Source organism: Fistularia commersonii, chromosome 22, assembly GCF_037954325.1.
Source record: "Fistularia commersonii isolate RoL2024-O1a breed Wild chromosome 22, RoL_Fcom_v1.0, whole genome shotgun sequence".
NCBI lineage: Eukaryota > Metazoa > Chordata > Actinopteri > Syngnathiformes > Fistulariidae > Fistularia > Fistularia commersonii.
The window spans coordinates 7,535,460-7,556,004 of record NC_141305.1 but is presented as its reverse complement, the minus strand read 5'-3'; the positions used below and the strand labels follow the sequence as shown (position 1 = coordinate 7,556,004).

The 20,545-nt window shown below is 42.3% G+C and overlaps 2 protein-coding genes across 2 annotated transcripts in view; one reads left to right on the top strand and one right to left on the bottom strand.

Annotated features, from left to right (window-relative positions):
- kank1a (KN motif and ankyrin repeat domains 1a) overlaps positions 1-10,532 on the bottom strand; it is a 49,277-nt gene extending 38,745 nt beyond the window's left edge. Inside the window, exon 1 of the mRNA XM_086169154.1 lies at positions 10,374-10,532. The gene's annotated coding sequence lies outside the window, so the exon portion shown is untranslated. The remainder of the gene's footprint in view (positions 1-10,373) is intronic.
- A 4,112-nt stretch (positions 10,533-14,644) lies between these two features.
- On the top strand, positions 14,645-20,323 carry LOC147221576 (fructose-1,6-bisphosphatase 1-like). The gene is made up of 7 exons (XM_086169153.1): positions 14,645-14,907; positions 16,180-16,342; positions 17,141-17,233; positions 17,634-17,774; positions 17,856-17,993; positions 18,798-18,917; positions 19,697-20,323. The coding sequence occupies exons 1-7, from the start codon at positions 14,738-14,740 to the stop codon at positions 19,886-19,888; spliced, it is 1,017 nt and encodes a 338-aa protein (XP_086025279.1). The 5' UTR covers positions 14,645-14,737; the 3' UTR covers positions 19,889-20,323.
- The last annotated feature ends 222 nt before the right edge of the window (positions 20,324-20,545 follow it).

Here is a 20,545-nt window from a genome sequence, read left to right as displayed (position 1 = left end):
TTGGAAAGTAAATCTTCGTCCTGTTTGTTCATCTTCAGGTGACTCAACACACTTTCCCCCCCATGGCTCAAAAAAAAACCTGAAACAGTCTTCCTCACCTGCACATAAAAACCTCCTGATGGATGTCGGGCCGGAACAAAGTGACTGAAGAGCTTGGGAGTTTTGAGCAGAAACTGTGACTGTTTTCCAGCGCCGAGGTCGCATCGCTGCCCCACAACACACAGGTTTCAAGGGGGGAAACCTGCAGTGCTGTGGTCGCCATGGCGACCTGCTGCTGGCATTGTGGAGACTGAAACCTGAGAGGCTGCGGGGCCTTGGTCAGGCCGACATTTCCACAGGGGTGGCAGGGGCAGTCGGACAGCAACTAAACCATCTTCTTTAAGAAGCCAAAGGTTAATTATTCCTTAAATCAAAACATGTTTTTTTTCTCTCTGGAACTGAAGTAGGAGGTTTTAAAAAAAAAAAAAAAAAAAAAAAAAAAAACAGCAGCCTGCAACCTATAACTGGAAAAGATAAGATCGCGGGACTGGATCTGGGATATAAACAAATGACCCCGACGACAGAGGAAATAATTTACAGTTGGCGTTTATCAGTTCAGCGAGAAAACACCCAACTCTTCTCCAGGGAGGAAATTTAGAGGGACACAGGCGGATTCCTCTCCAGAACCATCCCGGTCACATGACAAAGACATAGAAACAACCATAACCGGACGGATATTTTTTTTTCTAAAGTTATTATATATCAAATTTTCACTCCCATTTCCTGATATGGGCCTTTGCCTATTTATTTATCCATGAAGGGATGTCACTTCCTTCCCTGGGAAAAGATTTTCTCAGAAAACATTGAAAATAGCGGTTCCTTTTAGCTTGGGACATTTTTGTTACATCAAATCCCAAACCTGGGATTCGATGTAACAAAAATATTCAGGAGTTTTTTCACCCCACAGGCACCCCGATAAAATACAAATCGACATGCTGGCTCAGAATGTGCTCAAACTCAAAGCTGAGCAGATCCTCATGTGGTTCAAGAGGAGCATCTCCATTTGAAGGGTGGACGTTTTCATAGTGGGAAGACAACATTCAAAGGTTCAGTGGCCCTCCTATTGTAAAAACCTTTTCTACAGGGGTGGCAGGGTCAGTTGGACAGTAACCAAACCATCCTTTTTTAAAAGGCAAAGTTTAATTATTCCTCAAATCAAATCTCCAGAATCTAAGTAGGCGGTTTTAAAATTAACAACAAAAAAAAAAAGAAGAAAAAAAAACAAATCCTGTACTGATACGCTTATAAACAAATGCTCTGTGACCAGTACGGGTTTTCCCAGCTCCGTTTTGCTCAAAAACCAGTGGATCCAGCGGTACTAAATGAAGTGTTTTCTCCAAATCTACTAAAAGCTCCGATCAGCTGTCCCCTAGACTGCATATTCTGAGGGTTTTTCCTTTAGTTTTGAACAGACTGCGGTCGCAGATCGGCTGCTGCTTGTTTAGTCCTTACAGGCTACTGAGCAGGAATTTCTTCCCAAGCAAACATGGAATTTACAGGCTTGTCTTCGCTCAGCTGGTCATCGGTCCTTTGTGATGTCCCCCCCCCAAATAGATGAGGTGACACTTCCGTCGGCCTGTCTGGACTGACTCTTTGTAGTCGTATGTCAGTTTACTGCTAGTGTTTGTCCCTGGAGCCTGTGACCACTGTGACGCCAGACCGGGGCCCGAAAGAAAACCCACAGCCCCCGACTTTTCATCTGTTGTGATGTTAAGGGTTTTTTTGTGAGGAGAAAACCAGAGACAGGGGGGTGACATAGGATCGGGGGGGGGTCTGATACTCTGTGGCACCATACAGATGTAAATGAGAAAATATGAAAATCTGCATTGCAACGATACAAAGTTAATCAGTTTTTCAAGTCCATTAAATGATGAAACTAGGTTTCTCAAACTGCCTGACCAACAAATAAACCCCAGCTGAGAACTAAGAAATTACAAATCACGTGACAAAAAAACACAAGGAAATTGAAGAATCAGTTGACATGAACCCTAAAAACACAAAAGTTCAATCTTGTATTTTTGTTCCTGTATAACACTGAAAGAGTAAACAGTGTGTGACAGAACAAATGAAAACTCATTACAGTGAAACTTTGACTCACAAAAGCATCAGCTAACAAATTCTGATAAGAGCAATCACCCAGTTGTTTTTTTTGAATTTCGAATGTGAGCAGGGATCTGACTTACAAGCTAGCCGTTCGCCATTTAGTGACCCAGTGAAAATCATGGAAAAACATCAGCAAAGTGTGCAGGTTTGTCAATTTGTCCATAAAGAGATAGAGGTTGTTGGTTAGAGAGCATGAGCTTTGAGAAGGCCGGACACCGGTGATTTGGCACAATGGTCGTTGGGAACGTCAACGGACAACGCATCGCAATAGTCATTCAAAACCAGTCGTGCACGGTTTGATCGTTTTAAAAAGATGATCGGCATTCACTCTGTCCCTAAACTCAGTTTAGCGATAAAGTGTAGCATAGTGTTCAAGCTACATTTAGCAATAAATTGTGGCATTAAGTGTGTTGCAAGTGGAGCAAGAGAGCACAAAATGGAAAACACTCTTCCGCTTAGCTTGCTTTTTCCAATCTCCAAGGTAAATACACTAAATCACTTTATTTCATTTTTATTGATAAAGTATAATTTCATATTTAGAGACACTTCAAAATGGGGGTTGCAACCGAATCATAGCAGAAATGGGAAAAAATCGATCAGGGACTCGTATATCAAGGAATTCCTGTGTTTTCAAAAATGGCTCGTTGTCAGTCGAACAATGCTGTCGCGCCACCATATTCATGGTCAGTTCATGTGTGTTTCTTGAGGCAGCAATGAGGGTAGAGGCTCACTGCGAGTTTCAGGTGTGCTTTTATGTGCCTGTGTGTTGACGGCAGCGGTCACAGACTGGTGCAGCGGGACCTTAAGATCAAGAACACAGTGTGCTCTATCCTGCGCGACCACGCATGACGACGAATCAGGTGGCGCCCGAGTTAGAGGTCGGCGCGGACACTGAGCTGCGGATGTAGACAAAACACACAGTCTTACGGATAACAAGCGAGTTGCCTGATGTGCACGAGTCTGACACGGCTGAACGTTGGCCAAGGACCGCTTATCATGTATTATAAAACTGGGGGAAGGCTTTTCCAAACATACAGATTGTGTCACAGCAATAGATGACAAGTGTTTGACACACACACACACACACACACACACACACACACACACACACACACACACACACACACACACACACACACACACACACACACACACACACACACACACACACACACACACACACACACACACACACACACACACACAAAACTACTTCACAGCACTCCGTTTAGATCACATTTTCAGATTTTATATTCTTTCACATAATGTCTTGGTTTTTGATTGCTTACCCCCCCCCCACAAACGTTTTTTCCCCTCACATTGATATTTAATAAACTTCTATTTGGGTCTCCAAGACAGCTTTTGGGTAAGATGTTGATTATTCTGGTGAAAATTTCGGATCATTTGTAGATTATTTTCCATCCCTCCTTTCCTCAGAGACTGACCACTTGGGGAAAATACACATTCCTTACCAAAGAATTGCAATTACATAATCAAGATAATGATTCTCAATATTGTTTTAAAAAAATCAATACATAATCCATGACATTGCAATTCACTGTGGCCATGACTAGGGAGTAATTGTGGGTAAAGGCAATTTTAAAGAGTAAAGGATAACTTACAGCAGAGATGAGCGGTACCGTGGCCCAGCCGCGACGATTAAAATTACAGAAATTAGACATTTCCTAACTTCCTGTTTAGAGTTTTCACTTTTCTTCTGCAGAGTGATAAGATCAGGGCGGCATTCCGCGGTGCCACTGAGCCTGCAAACACAGCATGAAACCAAAAACCCAACAGCCGACACAGAGCAGGCAAACTCTTTGCAAGCGTGTCTTGGCAACTGAAAAGTGTACTCACTCAAGACTCGGAGTTCTCGAAGTTACAGCGCAAATTCATTTCCTTCGAACGCAACTCGCATAACGACCGCAGACAAAACATCCAGGGGAGAAATGAGGGATTAACACACAAGACGTCACTCAGGCTCTGTCTTGCACAGCAGCACCAATCACAGTGTGGATGCGCACACACACACACACACACACACAGTAACCTGACAATGGCAGCCAGTGAAGGAGCCTGAAATACGAGCGGCCCGGCGGCTGGTGGACTGGGGGCTTCTCTCGGCCGTAAACTGTGGCATCCTGGGCGCAGCGGCTTATTCTCTGGACTATAATTTAAGTGGGGAGAGAAAATGAGGTGGGGGCGGATGGGTGGAGGTGATCCTCAAGTCCCTCAGTCATCTGATTAAAAACATTGCACTGAGGTTTCAACGGTCTGTGTTTTTACTCGCAGCTTGTATTTGAGAGCTGTAATTTGACCTCGACTCGCATATTATTTATTAATTCTGCAGGATTAAACCCCTTGAGGATGTATGTTGTGTGTCTGGGAGGAGATTTCAGTTCTGATAAGCTCCCTATTAATTGTTCTCTCGTTATAAATTGGTCTATACCAAGAACAGAATAAAAAACTGTGACATCAACCAATCCAATCATTATTGTATTTACTCATTAAATCTCAGAAGGTGTTTCCTTTAAATGAATTTAGGCTCGTTTCATAAATATTTTGAGTCATGTTCATTTGTTGGTCAAAGCTTTAGTTGGCGGGAGCACAAGAACCCTTGAGCAAAACTCCAAGCTGGCGCCAGGATGCAAAACTCTAGACATGGAAAATTGTTGTTTTTTTTTTCCTTCCCTGTTCCTCTTGGACAACTAGTGTTAGAAAATGCCTAATCTGGCAGAAATGCGTTTGATGTTTCCCATCTTTCCGTCACTGTTCTTACCATGGAGACATGTCGCTTAAATTGCAGTGAAAATTAGCCTGAAGCCAATAAAAATGTTGCAAACACAAAACTTTCCCTAAAAAAAAAAAAAAAAAAAAAAAAAAAAAAAAAAAATTACAGGGGAGTTGTTCTGGCTGTGCTCCGTGAGCTCCTCCTTCATGTGGGCCGCCCGGTCAGAGTCCCAGCACGCCTGCATACCTGAGGGCTTATCGCTCTGTCAAACGGCCACCCCCCACCCCAAACCTCTGCTCAGAGGTGCCGGAGGCCGTGAAGTGACAAACCGACACTTCCTTCCGACGGCGACATCAGTCAGTGCCCCGACAGATGCTTGGACTGTAAGGATCCATCCACCAACATTATCAGAGCCACGGCGTGACAAAAATCACAATCGTGAGACCAAAATGGTAAATCTAAGAGAGACGAAACACTTTAGAAATCCACAAGATTTTCCTTGCGAGTTTTTCCCCAAGCAGCGGTTGATAGGTTAAGTCTTCTTTGACCAGCCTGTTGATTTCTTGCCAAGGCAAAACTGTCTCAAAAGATAATCAATTTTTGGAACTTGATTTAAAAAAAAAAAAAAAAAAAAAAAAAAAAAAAAAAAAAGTGTTTTTCCAGATTGGAAACGTTCAGTTTTTACAGGTTTCCATCAGACATGTTTACCTGGCAAAGTTTTCTTGAAAATACCTGGCAATTATTTCATTAGGTGTATATTGATAATCACTAGTCAGCGGTAGTAAATTATTCTGATGTTAAAATCGGCTGTCAGCCGATGTCACAACCTACAACCAAGTACCAATGTCTGAACAGCGTTGGCGTCCCGCCGGGAACTGATGGGATGGGGATCATATACTGATAGCAGTGTGTGAAAGGGATGATGAAACCGGGCTTCTGGACGAGCCCTTTGATCATCCGATGACGACTTCCTATTTCACCTATTTACAACCAACAGGAAAAAACCTTCTGACCCGCTTTTATGACTTTCAACAAGACTTCCCAAGTGTGTTCATTGCTGTGAGCCTCCTCCATGCTCCGACAAGATTAATCGTTGACCTCCGAGCAGAATAGGTCTCTGCAAGTCTGTTTCTTTTCTGAGGAAGCACCAATTGTTTTGTTTCTGTGGATTCAAAGTCAAAGTAGACGTGGTCTCGTAATAACAGGGCGTCTTCTGAGAGCCCATGTGGGCCTTCATCCCACACATCGGGACACCAGCAGCTGCAATAACTCCCTCCACCCTTCACCTCCCAGAGAGCAGTGGCAACCTTTACTCTTCTTCCAGTTACAAAGTGTATAAAGAAGAAAGGTCTTTTCTTGGATGAACATACAAATTCATTTTCAAAAGCTAAATCAGCCCTTATGGGAGCTCATTTTTAGTCCTGCAAGACAAGCAGAAAACCGGGGAGCAGAATGTGCACAGATGTCAGACCTCGGCTGAAAATTACAAGACAAGCGCAAACCAGGCAATGAAATTACAGAGGAAACGACACGGGGAGAGACTCCTCAAAAAAAAATTAAAAATAAAAAAAACACAACACTACTTGACCGCAAGAAAAGCAGAGGCCCCAACTTTGACGTGCAACCCGCTCAGACAGCTCAGCGGGGTGGAAGTCATTTTCTCTAAACAAACACTGGGAGTGCCGGGAGGCGTAATCAGAGTGGGGGGGGGGGGGGGGGGGGGTCAGCAGTCAATCATGCGGACAGAAAGGTCGCTTCACAGAGGTGTTAATTGAGAGACCTTTGCCATGAGTCCACAGAAGCCGAACGTTCGGCCTGATGTTGGCCGCTAAGCCATAAGTACCAGGCCGTGCTTCATCTCCTACAAGGTCTGCTTATGTGTTAGTGGGAGGCGGTGGACGTGCATAATGTACAGACTTAACACTAAGCTTGTTAAGGCTTGCAGAAAACAACGGGGAGAAATTTAAAAAAAAAAAAAGGCAGGCACATGAGCCGCTGCCACGGTAGGATTAGCGAGGAACATTTGTGCTAACCAAAGCACCTGAGGTCACCGCCACATATCAGTCAACGCACCTGGTATGATGATATGTTACTGCAGGGACCAGGATAAGTCACGAGTACAACTCCACATTTTTTTTGGAGGAACTGCAAAATGTGCTGAAACCATGAACTATTTATACAAAGACAAAATAAGGGGGTAAATAACTGACACACAAACTGAAGAGTTCAATCGACAACTACCAGCTGTATCAGGTATTAATTTCAAACAAGACGCAAAAAAAATCTAGCCGCTGGTTGAATCCGACATTATTTAAATCCGCAAAATATAAATGTGCCAAATCAAGAGGTCAAACTGCATACCTTAACAGACAATACCACAATATTGCAACTGTGTGTGTGTGTGTAGGGGGGGGGGGGGGGGGGGGTTTAAAATATGTTGACATCTGCTTCTTGCTTGCTTTAGCTGATGCAGAGTCTGTCTTGTCTGCCTTTTCATCGTATGTGCATTTTTATTAGTCATATCCTTTCCCCCCCCCCCATCACAGGAGTTATTTCAAGGGCTTGTCCGTTTTCCTGAATCTCCTCCGGGCCAAGGAGCTGCTCCTCCCAAAGAACCCGCAGCGTATTCTGCCTATAGATCATGGCTGCTCCGAGACTTCAACCCCATAAAAAAAAATAAAAAAAATTGACTTAAAGATTCAAAACGTTTGTTATTTACAATGTAAAAATTACTCTCTTCTCACCCTAGGAGCTTCATCCTCTACTATTTTAGATATGACTGGACTTCAGGTTGAAGACCATCGACCCAGGAAGCAGTTACACTTTGCAAAGCATTCCTCTCTCTGACACCACCATCAGAGGGTCCAGCTTCACTCCCACATTGCACTGGACTTGCGGACCAGCCGGTTGGCATCCGCTATCCTCAGCATAGAAGACAGCACTGGCCACCACAGAACAGTCTGAGCATTGTCCTACAGATATTAAAAGGAAGTCAGCCACCTCAGGAGCCACCTTTGGGCTCCACCCTGTTAACTCCTCAACAAGGACTGGATCTTTGTTTGACTTCTTAAATACATGACTAGGTTTGAACCACAACTGGATCCTTTTTGGGACACGAGTTGACCGTGCAGTTAAACCGTTAATCCATTGACCATTGCTTTTTTCTTTACACACACACCTTTTCTTCAATTCCTATTTTTTCCTTTATCTTGTCTACTTCTGCAAAAAAGTTTTTCGCAAATATCGGTTCTTTCGTTAAGTTTAAAGTAGGTTTACTTTTAATTGCGACTTTCAGAGGTACTCTGAGAATTCGGGCAGAATTACTACCCCCTCCTCCACACACACACACACACACACACACACACACACACACACACACACACACACACACACACACACACACACACACACACACACACACACACACACACACACACACACACACACACACACACACACACACACACACACACACACACACACACACACACACACCTGGAGGTAGATTGTTGCATGACAAATGCTCTTAAATATTGTTTAAAGATACTTAAACTTGAAAATCTTGGGCTGGTTTTTGCAAAGAATAAAATGCTCCACTTTACATCATGAAATATTTGCGTGATAGGAATTCACATAAACACCTCGGACTTAAAACTTTATCCCCAATCGCTTGAGTGTCATCACCTGTGTGAGGACACAAAACCACCACAATCAGAGCAGGAATAAAAAAAACAATATCCTGCCCTCAATTCTTGCGCCTTGAATCAAAGCTCTGCTTCCAATCCGGACCCTCTTTATTCCCAGGTGTGGACAACAGGACACGGCTCAAGTGGCAGAATGGAAGGCTAAGAATTTCATTAAAATGCCATCTGCACCCCATCCCGCCCCCCACATTTCAATTCAGCGCCTCCTGACTTCATAGGGAAAAGCCCCTCGGGGTCCGGAAAGAGAAGCAGCCCCGTCTGCAAACTCAATGGGGCGACCATCATCTATTCCAAGGCCCTCGTCAGAGCCTGATAGCATGAAAATAACAAACAGTTTGGCTCGGGACAAAACCCAGGCTGAGGGTTGCGGACCTCCTGTGCTTTTCTCTTGCAATATTTCAGGGTATGAAGAAGAAAGGAGGGGAATCATTTGAACCTGTTGCAAACATGCTCAACCCGCCAGAAGTGGATACGAAGGGAGGGATTACCAGGTCACATGAGGGACAAAGGAGCAGCAGGTTGCTGCAGACCTGGGCAAAGGGAGGGCGGGTCAACTCACCTGGAAGCAATTTCAAGACGAGTGTCATATGAGGTTAGGCGGTCTTATCGAATTATAAGAATCACTTGGCAATATGAGAAGAAATGCCTTGACTGTCACATTAAGTTATACATAGAGCACATCATCAGCGAAATTTGACCACTGCATTTAACCAATCATAGATGAACCATGAGCAGAAGGCAGCTAAGGAACAGCGCCAGGGGAGCAGTTGGGGGTTCAGCGTCTTGCTCAACACCACCTCGACAAGTTACGCCCGTCTAACCCCTAAGCCACGCCGCCCAAAAAGGCCCACAGAAAAGTTTTCTTGAATGTCTCACTTACTAATAGCAAGATTCAATCAGTGTGATAGCAGATCTTTAGACACTGCTGTTACAGCAATATAAAGAAATTGGATCTATTCAAAATCAAGAAATACTCCCGTTCTTATCAGAAAACTTGTTCTCTGAACATGAGTCGAGTTCGCCCTGACATGGGTCCTTGCCAGTGTGCGCACAACCACAGTGTGGGATGCGGGGAAAAAAGCAGCAGGTCTTGCTGCAAATTATCTCAGCTACCACAATGTGGACCAGTGATTTATGAACGGTCTCCAACAGTTTTACAAGCTGCGGATCCTTGATGATATTGAACCTGCCGCTAAATGACTAGTTTTATCATCCAGACGCGATAGAATCTGATAACATCCAAAAGTGCTTCGATGGAGAATTCATTGAAGTAGATCTCCAGAGTTGAACCTGTGGAGGACTTAAATAGACTCTGCATCCAGTTCCATTAAATTCAAAGTTCAAAACTGACTACCCCACACCACCCTTCATAATAATCAGTTTGAAAGCATGTACAAGAAGCTTAATACTTGGGAGTCTCACCTATTCTGTGACAGATACACACATTGAAAAAAAAAAAAGCTTTATTTCCTGGCGGGTCACATTTTGGCCGGTTCTTTCCCTCCACTTTCTGCATCCGCCTCATTTCCGTTGCGCACACGGCTCAAAGTCCACCACCTTCCCATCGGTTCACGACGGAAACACGCACGCCGGACAGGACCGACACAACACCATCTGACTTTACACATAATCCCGCTTAGGCAGCAGTGCTTCATGGGATTGACCGTCTCGTCTGGCCGCCGCGGGGAGCACCTGACCCCGGGTAGCAGCGGCGACGATGCGGCGCTGAGAAAAAAACAACAACCGTTTGGAACGTTTTTTATTCGAACCGTTAAAGCTAGCACGCACGAGCTTACCGGCACTTTCTCCGAGGTTGTCCTGAACGCAGCGTCTCTCTTCTGGGAGAACGGACGATTCTTTCCTCGGTGGTCTTGAAATTAAAAATAAAAAATAGAAGAATTCCGGTGTGAAGTGAACAAACTAAGTGAAAGTTCCGGTTAAAGTCGAAGGGGAGCCCGGTGCCTCACGCAGCGTCCCGCGTCCTCCTCTGCCCGCAGCCTCTTTGTACTCGCACGCCTCGCCGGCGGCTCGTCAGAAGCGCGGACATGCGCAGTAGGGACCTCGGCCTGCCCGTGCGGAGGTCGCTGACGCTTCAGGTGCGGCTCGCCGGGCCCACGGTTACCTGGTTACCTGCCCACCGGAAACACCCGGGGATTTTCAAATTAACAGCTTCTACTGTTGGAAAATATGATGTCAGCAGAAAAAAAAAAAAAATTTAATGTCAGCAGGATTTAGAAACACGTGTTTTATTGTGATAATAAGAATATAATAATAATGATAAATTCAAGGTGCCTATCTTAATTTTGCCCCAAGGGCACATGGGGTAGCAGCATTAAAGTTGTGAGCATCAAGAGTGAAATTGAAAAAAAAAAGAGAATAATATAGCCTTGACTTTGATATTTTATAGTTTCATTTGTAATTCTTATTCTCCCTCCTTCCTACTATTAATTATTGTTGTTATGTTTTACTTGAAACTCTGGCACAACAATTTACTTCGGGATAAATAAAGTTGTTCTTATTCTTATTCTTATATATATATATATATATATATATAAATATAATATAAATATATTTATATATATATAAATATATATATATATATAAATATATATATATATGTAAATAGATGACTTTACAAAAGTGTGCACATTGTCTGCATTTATATAATAAATATAAATTAGCGGCATTAATTACACCCAGTGGGGAGAGGGGTGGCTCAGTGATGAGGGGTTCGCAGGGTTGCTGGGAATTGAGGAGTTGGACAACTCTGGGAACGAAGGTTGCCCATCTCCTCTGGATTTTGCAGTTTGCAGGCAGGGTAGCGGTGTCTGCAACCAGAGGGGAGCCCTTTGAAAGCTGAGTGTAGGATGTGGGGCTGATAAGGTAAGATAAGATAAGATAAGATAAGATATACTTTATTGATTCCCATAGGGGAAATTATTTTGTCTCAGCAGATATGAGTATAAATATAAATATAATATAAATGTAAATATAAATATAAATAAGAGAGACGATGAAAAGATAGGTAAAGATATCCACAAATAAATAGACAGCAGATTGAACAACAAGGATAAGTATAGGCGACAGAATGAAAAAAAAGACAGAAAGGGTGAGAATAGACAACAAAAATGACAACAGAAACAGAGTGACAATAACAATTACAAAAATGAACATGAGGAGAGCAGAGTGACACCAACAAGGATGAAAAAAGACACAAAAAATACACACAAGATACAGATTTAAAAGAAACCATAAAAATAGTTGGTGACAAAAGTGACGACTACTCTGTTTTTCTAACAAGGATTGTAATCCCCTTTAATTTAAATTAGAGTTGAAAAATCTGAGGTATGAGGATAAAATAAGTGACAGTTCTATGAAGTGTAGAGGATGCAGCCCCCCGCGCGTTCCTTCCCTGTTGTCTCTTTTTATCTGATATCCGAGGTGATGGAGAACAGACAAACAGACATACACACACACACACAGTATTGAAATAAAGATATGCAGCTTGAAGATGGCAGTTATGCTGGTCCATAGATGTCAATCCTTGTAAACATGTAAAAATCTGAGATGTAAATAAGAATCAGCATGTTAGTAGTTGTCTAAAGTATGACCTCCCCTCAAAAAAAATTGTGTTTTTCCACATGGCCCTAATCTATAAAAAAGTACTGCCACTGACATGTATTCATTTATCATCCATACCGCTTATCCTTATCCTACTCATGGTCGTGGGGTTGCTGGGCATTTAAGGGTTTCCAAATGAACTACTGCATGTTTTTCGGACTGTGGGAGCAAATTGGAGAACCTGGAGGAACATCAAACTGGGAACTTTCTCGCTGTGAGTGGGACACGCTAACCACTGCATCACTGTGCTGCCCAGAAATACTTCAAATCCCAATGAAAGGCACGGCTTTGTTTGTTAGAATGGCAACTTCAGCCACAAGAAGCTGCAGCTGTGGGCTCTAGTGCGAGTTATTTCTGTTTGCCTCCACCTGACTTTTCGCTTACCAAGTCTGCTATCTTGTGGCCTTGATTGAGAACTGCAGGAGAAGAAAAGAGAAACTTCTTTCACTTCACGGCCAAATGAGAATGAAAGGTTAAAATGAGTTTGTGTTTATATGTTCCGAATAGACAGTGAGGCTCAACGTAAACAGGCCTCCTCAAATTAAATCCACATGTTAAAAGCCTTTTTCAAACATGAAAATATTGGCCTCTGCTGTCTGATCCCACAAATTCAACACAGAGGAATTAAGACAAAACTGATGAGGTGATAACATTTGTATATGTGCATGCCATTCATTCATTCTCTATATCGTTTACCCTGGTTTATCTTGCGAGAGGCAGGGTTCACCCCAGACCCGTCACCAGTGGGTCACAGGGGCCACATATAGAGACATACAGCCATTTACTCGCTCGCTGGCTCAAACGTCTTGGGGATTTAGGGTCGCCAATAAACCAACTGTGTGTTTTTGGACTGTCGGAAGAAACCGGAGAAAAAACATGCAGACACGGGAAGAATATGCAAAATCCACACAGAAAGGCCACCAGTCGGAATTTAAGCTGGGACCTTCATGGTGTGAGGGGAAAGTGCTAACCACTGTGAACCAGGGCCGCCTTTGTGTATACTGTATTATTTGCAAAATTCCTTCCAGTTTTTTTTTTACATAAAGTCAATACCATTCTGTTTTTTTTTCAAGTGTGTTGGAGCAGTAGGACTAAATTAGATATATGCATGTGTATATGTTATATAAACATCATATTCATATTTTAAGTAGGTGACTATTTTGCACAATGCTGTGCATAACAAACAATATCTGCAAATGACAATTTACACAGCACTCTACACAATAGCTGGATGTTCAACAGTCATATGACCCCCCCAGACACGTCTATTTTTAATATAAATATGGTATCCATATTTATATTTAAATCTCACAACACTGTCCACAGTATCTGTGTATCTGCATGTTCTCAAGTTAGACTTGGATCATATTCGGTCCTATTGTCTTTTCTTGCATAAGTGTTTTTCTTTGATACCAAGCATTTTACAAAGCTGAAACCAAATCTGTTGCAGTATTCCCTGCAATAACAATAAAGGACTATTCTGTTATATTATATTACATGCTATTCTATACGTTTTTTTTTCCAAAAAAAATGTAAATCATTTAGGATACTTAAACAGAAGGGGCTTTGTCAATAACAGAAAAGCTTGAATGTTTTAAAAGAAATTTCTAAACCTATTTTACTGTTTGGAAGGAAAAAAAAAAGTGGCCAATGGTAGTCTTTTGAATAAGGTTTTTCCAACAGTCGCGATAATACTAAAAGCAGCATGTCTCCAGGTCCATTGACTGCGGTCCTGTGAGAATCAGGTGTGGATTCAAGACAAATATTTGACCGTTTGACTCGATGCTCATTGAACTTTAACCTCCACTGCACATAATCCAGAGAAGATGTGAGGAGATCTGCTGGATTTGACGCAAAACATGCAAAATTTACGTATGTTCATATAAGAATGTACAGCACAGATGACTAAGAAGTGACTCCAGGAAGCAAACAAAGAGTAAATATGACAATGTCATGAAAAAGCACTGTTAAATGATGTTACAGTATCTGAGACAGAGAAAACAAATCACAATAAAACATCTTAACAACTAGATTATTCCACATCCACCCTAAATACGAAACCATTTGCCGGGTCCTTAGGATAAATAAATGGATTATTATTAAAACGTCTCTAAAGTTCACGAGTTCGAGAGTGGCGTTTTTTTGTTTTTTTTTTAAAAAAAAGGACAAAATAAAGAAAACAAAAGAAAACTCGCATTTGTGATATTCGCTATCAAACCTACTGGAAACTTGTGCAACCACTGATTTTGTGCCCGCAGCGCTTCTATTCTTCTGGTCACATCCGTCTCCCGGCAACTATCGTTTCATCACCAGCCTGTGTGTGTGCGTGTGCATGCATGCATGCGTGTGCGTGTGTGTGTGTGTGTGTGTGTGTGTTGGTCAGTCACACCTCTCCAGCGGCTCCGGATTGGTCCATCGCGTCCTCCCCACTCCTCCACGCCTAAAGTTCCTCGTTGGCTGCGCTTACTGTTTTTAACAGTCCTCCTCCTCCTTCACCCCCTCGTCGGCCGGTGTTCCATCCGTCTCTTCCGCTGCCGTCATGTCGGAACAGGGGGTCTTCGATACCAACGTGGTCACCATGACCCGCTTCGTGATGGAAGAGGGCAAAAAGGCGAAGGGCACCGGCGAGCTCACCACGCTGCTCAACTCGCTGTGCACGGCGGTGAAGGCCATCTCCAGCGCCGTGCGTAAAGCCGGGATCGCGCATCTGTGAGTTAAAAAAAAAAGAATAAAACAGATAAAAATAAGTTAGTCTAAAGAAGTTGCGCGGTAGTTTTTTTTATTATTATTTATTTTGACCTGCGTTTCCACGTCGGGAAGCCGGCTGGTGCCAGATCGCCAATCAGGAAGCGCATACCTGCGAGACCACGCCCACTTTTTAATAAGAGGCGTATGACTCCAGCAGGAAACACTCGTATTAAAGCGTCTCTTTATTATTCTATGCGAAAAAAAACAGGGCCGGAAACTTTCTTTTTATGGCCAATCGATCTATCGATAGCTTCGATCGAGTTGTTTTTAAAAAAAAGTGCCGGAAAGAGGTGAAAAAGTGTCGATCCTGTAACTCTCAAACCCCAAATTCATAGCATTTAGGGCTACATAAAGGGAAACACTGTTTAGATTGGTCGTAAATACGACCTTGATTCAGAGCGATTCATTCTTTTAAACGTATACATATATATATTCTACTCTAGTTTGTCTAAAATTGTTTCCCTCCTTTTCAGCTGTCTTGTGAAAATGTGTTTCCCAGTGAATTTACAAGCGGGTCTGGGTGAAAACATCAGCCAACCACGTGTGTGTGTGTGTGTGTGTGTGTGTGTGTGTGTGTGTGTGCTATATCACCGAATGTTGTCTATGGATTAGATGTTCCTTTAAAAGTGAATGTAGCTGATCTTGAACTAACAAATGTGTGTATCAGTTGTGGGTTAAGTGTAAGCGGCGGTTGGGTTCTTTGGTGTGTGTGTGTGTGTGTGTGGGGGGGAGTCAGGGTGCATTTGCCCCTCCCTTTAAACACACACACAGAAGTTTGTACGAACAAGGCATCCCCACAACGGCAGAAAGTTCATATAATATCACGGCCATTTTTGTCCTGCGCAAAATGAGGAATATTTACCTTTTGTAAGTGCTCATGAAAAACCCAATGAATTTTGTGCATGTTGTCTCAATTAATCACTATTTCTGTCACAGCTTGAGAACAAGACAATTTAAGTGCTTCACGAAACCCATCAGACACATCCACATGAAGATCATTGTAAGAGTTCACGTTAAAGTCATGCAAGAGTAGATGTAAAATGGAAAAGAAACTAACCAAACCCTCATGTTCGATGAACATAAAGGTTAATGTAAAAGAATCCAACAAACAAAGTATGAGTTTCCTCTGTCCATTTGTATTTGGACGTGAATCTTCTGGTTAGTGTTAAACGTTGAAAAAAAAAAACTGAATAGAGCAGAAGCAATGAGTGATACTTTGTTTCGACCCCTTAGTTATGGCATCGCCGGCAGCACCAACGTGACGGGCGACCAGGTGAAGAAGCTGGACATCCTGTCCAACGACCTGGTCATCAACATGCTCAAGTCCTCCTTCACCTCCTGCGTGCTGGTGTCGGAAGAGAACGACAAGATCATCATCGTGGAGCCAGAAACCAGGGTAAGGAGACGGGGCGGCAGGGGGGAAGAGTGTCGTTCGGGGGTCCCAGACTTCCCCCTGGAGGTCCTGGCTGACCCTGTAGGTAGAGCGTTTTGTAAGTCACTTTGAATAAAAGCGTCTGTGTAAAATATTTTTCTTTACTTATGATAATTGGTTTATCTATTTCGTTCCTGTTCCTGTTTTGCTGTTATTTCGTCATATTTCTACACATTTTGTGCTCATTTGTATGAACTTTTGCTCCTTTGGTGCGAAAGCTGGCACTTCCTCATGCTAATTTCACACAAACCTGAAGAAGTTCCGAACAACGTTTTTGAGGTTGTAATTTTTTTAGAGTAGTGTACTTTTCACAGGCCAGACTGCCCACAGAGTAGATCTTCATAAAATGGAGGAAAAACTCATTTCGCAAGTTAAAATTCAAACGCCGAGCCTTGAATTCAGTGTTTAAAACTAAATCCTGTTTGTGTTTATCAATGTCACCCTCACATTTCTAGAAAGAGAGAAATTAAACACCAGGTAGTTAAGTTCTTCTTTAGTTTCCAGACAAACAGGATCCCTGATTGTTTTTAACCAATGGATCCAACTGTCACAAACAGTAAGTTTGTCTTAATGTTTGCGTCGTAACTTCCTGCTTAACTTCCTTAGTTGTCTTTTCCATTAAAGAGCCCAACACTCCAACTCCAATCCTTCATGTATCTGTTAAAAGCTCACTGATCCGCAATTTCAAGCCAAATATTTGTTCGAAACCATCGCTTTCAAGTGGTTTTGACACAAAATCTTATTTTTTTTCCCTCCTTCCAGGGCAAATACATAGTTTGTTTCGACCCTCTTGACGGCTCCTCCAACATCGACTGCCTCGTCTCCATTGGGACCATCTTCGCCATCTATAAAAAGGTACTGGCTGAGATCTTAGTATAAGTATTCATATACTTTGTACTTATGTTGAGAGCTGCTTTCCTCAAGTCCAACCGGTTTTAAGGCAAATATGTGACGGTAATTCAGCATGTATCGCAGTACAGGGAGTGACAGGGTCACATAAAAAAATACTACAGTGCACAAATGTCCTGTCTAGACTTGAAATGTACCTTTTTCTTTTTAATTATCAGCAACCAGGCAAATGCAGGCCCGTTCTAAACTGTTTAAGGTGATTTCTTGATGGTCTTGCAAATGAAAGCAATACAAACATAAATGACATTAAATAATTTGCCTAAATAGGTCTCTGTTTATGCCATTTCTGGACATATCTGAAACCCAAGTTAAAGTATTTCACGGTCTAATTGAGGACTTGTGTCAGACCACAGATGACGAACCATGTGAGAAGGACGCCCTCCAGCCTGGCAGGAAGCTGGTGGCGGCAGGTTATGCACTGTATGGAAGCGCAACCATGATGGTCATCTCCACTGGGCAGGGTGTCAACGGCTTCATGCTGGACCCGGTAAGCGCTCTGCTAAGATAACCGTCCGTGTGAGGAGGAACATGACTTACGTCCTCGTCCTGCCCTCCTCTTCCCAACCAGGCCATCGGCGAGTTCATCCTTGTCGATCGGGACGTGAAGATCAAAAAACGGGGGAAGATCTACAGTCTGAATGAGGGCTACGCCAAGTTCTTTGACCCCGCTGTCACAGAGTATCTGCAGAAGAAGAAATTTCCTCAGGTATCAGTAACACAGCGGTTGTGATGATCATTTAGTGGTGTTGTTCTCTAACAACCAACAGACATTTTTTTTGAATTCACAAAGCAATTTGTCTAATGATTCTAACAAAATATGATTAAATATGTATTTAACACCCTCATACGTATATTCCTGTAATTAAAATAAAAATTACTAAATGGACAGGAAGGCCCTAATATCATGTTAAATTGCCATTTTATAAATGTGTGGTATTAAATATATTGATCAGCCCTTGTATGATACTGGAAATGTAGAATGTGCAAAAAAATTAATAGAAATGGACACTTTTTTTTAGACCAACGTTTTGTGGGTCTAATTTACCTGTTTTACTTCAGTAGAGAAACAGAGACCAGGAATTATTATGAAACAGACGTTTTCGGAAATCTGAACCTATCTAAAGATTTATTTCACAATGAAGCCAAAGATATTATTGTATTTATTTCCAAACATTATTTTCTTATCGTCTCTTTATTAAATTGAGTTCTCTGCCGTTTTCTTGCTAGTTGATTGACATTGTCTAAGTTTAAATCTTGATTTTTCAAAATTTCAGAACATCTGATGATCAAAATAGCACAAAAACCCAATACATTTTCAGATGACGCCCCCCCCATATAGTAACCCTGTAGTAACCCCTCGTCAATAGTATTTTCCTAATCTTGCATGTATGTGTAATGTAAAGCTTTACTGCAGTATAATCTTATGTTGAATGTTTTATGTAATTTTACGATCTTTTATTGTACTTATTGTAAAATATCATTCTAATGCAACATTTTAAAATGACCTCAGGACGGCAGCGAGCCCTACAACGCCCGCTACATTGGCTCCATGGTAGCTGATGTCCACCGGACCCTGATGTACGGGGGCATCTTTCTGTACCCCGGAAACACCAAGAACCCACAGGGAAAGGTCAGTGGAAATCATAACGCAGACAACAGCACAAAGGGCTAGCAAACAAAACATAAATACATGAAAACAAATTCCCTGGGGGAAACATCATCCTCTTGCATTTTTTTCTTGTTAGCAGACTGAAGGACACCATTGTTTGCTTTGACCGAGGTCTTTCTCTTCTGAAAGGTTTTCTGTTTCTGGCTGTAACCCAAGACAGTGGTACAATATGGTTTCTTCACGCTGCACTTCCTGCGTGACCAGGGCTTTTTCATCACGCTGTTTTCCGCAGCGGGCTTATTTGACTATTTTTGTCGCTGTCAGCTCACACAAGTTGGAAGACAAACACGATTTCATGCAATTTTTTTTCTCTTCTTGACACACAGCAGGGTATAAAGACTGCAACAGTTCTCAGTTACAAGTATGCATTGCTTGACATTTTTTAACCTGATGCTCCACCCCCCCTTTTAAAGCCAAAAATCATCATTATAAAACTCTGATTTATGCATGTAAGATACATTTTTCAGACAAAAACTATGGAAGTATGGGTTTGATCCAGTTTTGCACATTGATGCTAACATTAGGGGTGATATATTTGTCAGTATATTCCAGTATATTCCACACTGATAGCAATCTTCTGTTGTGAATTTGGCATTTAGAGCCAGTAAATTTAGCTGGTTTAATTCTGTGGATTTAAAAAAAATTAATCTTATAAATTTCAAATATTTACTATTCTAAGCCTTTTTTTTTAAACTATGAAGTACTTTGGTTCCCCCTCTGACCTCTGCTTCTCATCCCAGCTGCGGCTGCTGTACGAGGGAAACCCCATGGCCTTCATCATGGAGCAGGCGGGTGGCATGGCTTCCACCGGCCTGGAGAACATCCTGGACATCCAGCCCGTGAGCATCCACCAGAGGTCGCCAGTGGCAATGGGTTCCCCCGAGGATGTGCTTGAGTATGTGGCCATCTGCAAGAAGCACGCCAACAAGTGAGACAGCGAGGGGGGGACACCCGACACCTCCACATTGTCGACCTGGGAGGCGTCACACTGGATTGCAGATTGTTTTTTCATGAAGTCTGAAAGACGGTTTGAAGCCAAAAGTGTTAAGTGTTTTTGTTAGTAAAGGCTTGAAAATAACCAGGTTTGCAGGTTTCACCATGATGCTTGCTGTGGTGTTTTGACCGCCGCTGGTTTTCAGAGACGAAACGCTCGTTCCAGAGACGAAATGCTCATTCCACTCAAAACCTGCAAAAGAAGTGACACAGACCAAAGCTACTTGGTAGCTTTCCAGCAACACTTTACCTCCAGATGGGCCTCAATTAGAATGGACTTGCATTCCAAATGCCTGCCTCTATGCAATGCCTTCAGAAGCTTTAATTGTGTGAACGACAATTTGAATTGCTGTATCTCAATAAATCCAATCTTAAAAGGCAGTGTCGTCATTCTGATGATTTCACAAAAACTAATGGCTTAGGTTCTTCCCCATATATTTACATTTAGATATTTCCAAATAATCAATTTTGTTTTGTTTTTTGCCTGCTAATTATCATGTGATATATTACTAATACTTTTTCAAATTTCAGATTTTTTTTTTCCCCTTTTTCATTTTGGCTTATATCCAGGTAATTTGCAAAGCACAGCATTGAAC

Coding starts and splice junctions, on each gene's coding strand:
- LOC147221576 (XM_086169153.1), top strand. CDS start 14,738: ATGTCGGAACAGGGGGTCTTCGATACCAACGTGGTCACCATGACCCGC. Junction 14,908..16,179: donor AAAGCCGGGATCGCGCATCT/GTGAGTTAAAAA, acceptor TCGACCCCTTAG/TTATGGCATCGCCGGCAGCA. Junction 17,775..17,855: donor ACGGCTTCATGCTGGACCCG/GTAAGCGCTCTG, acceptor CTTCCCAACCAG/GCCATCGGCGAGTTCATCCT.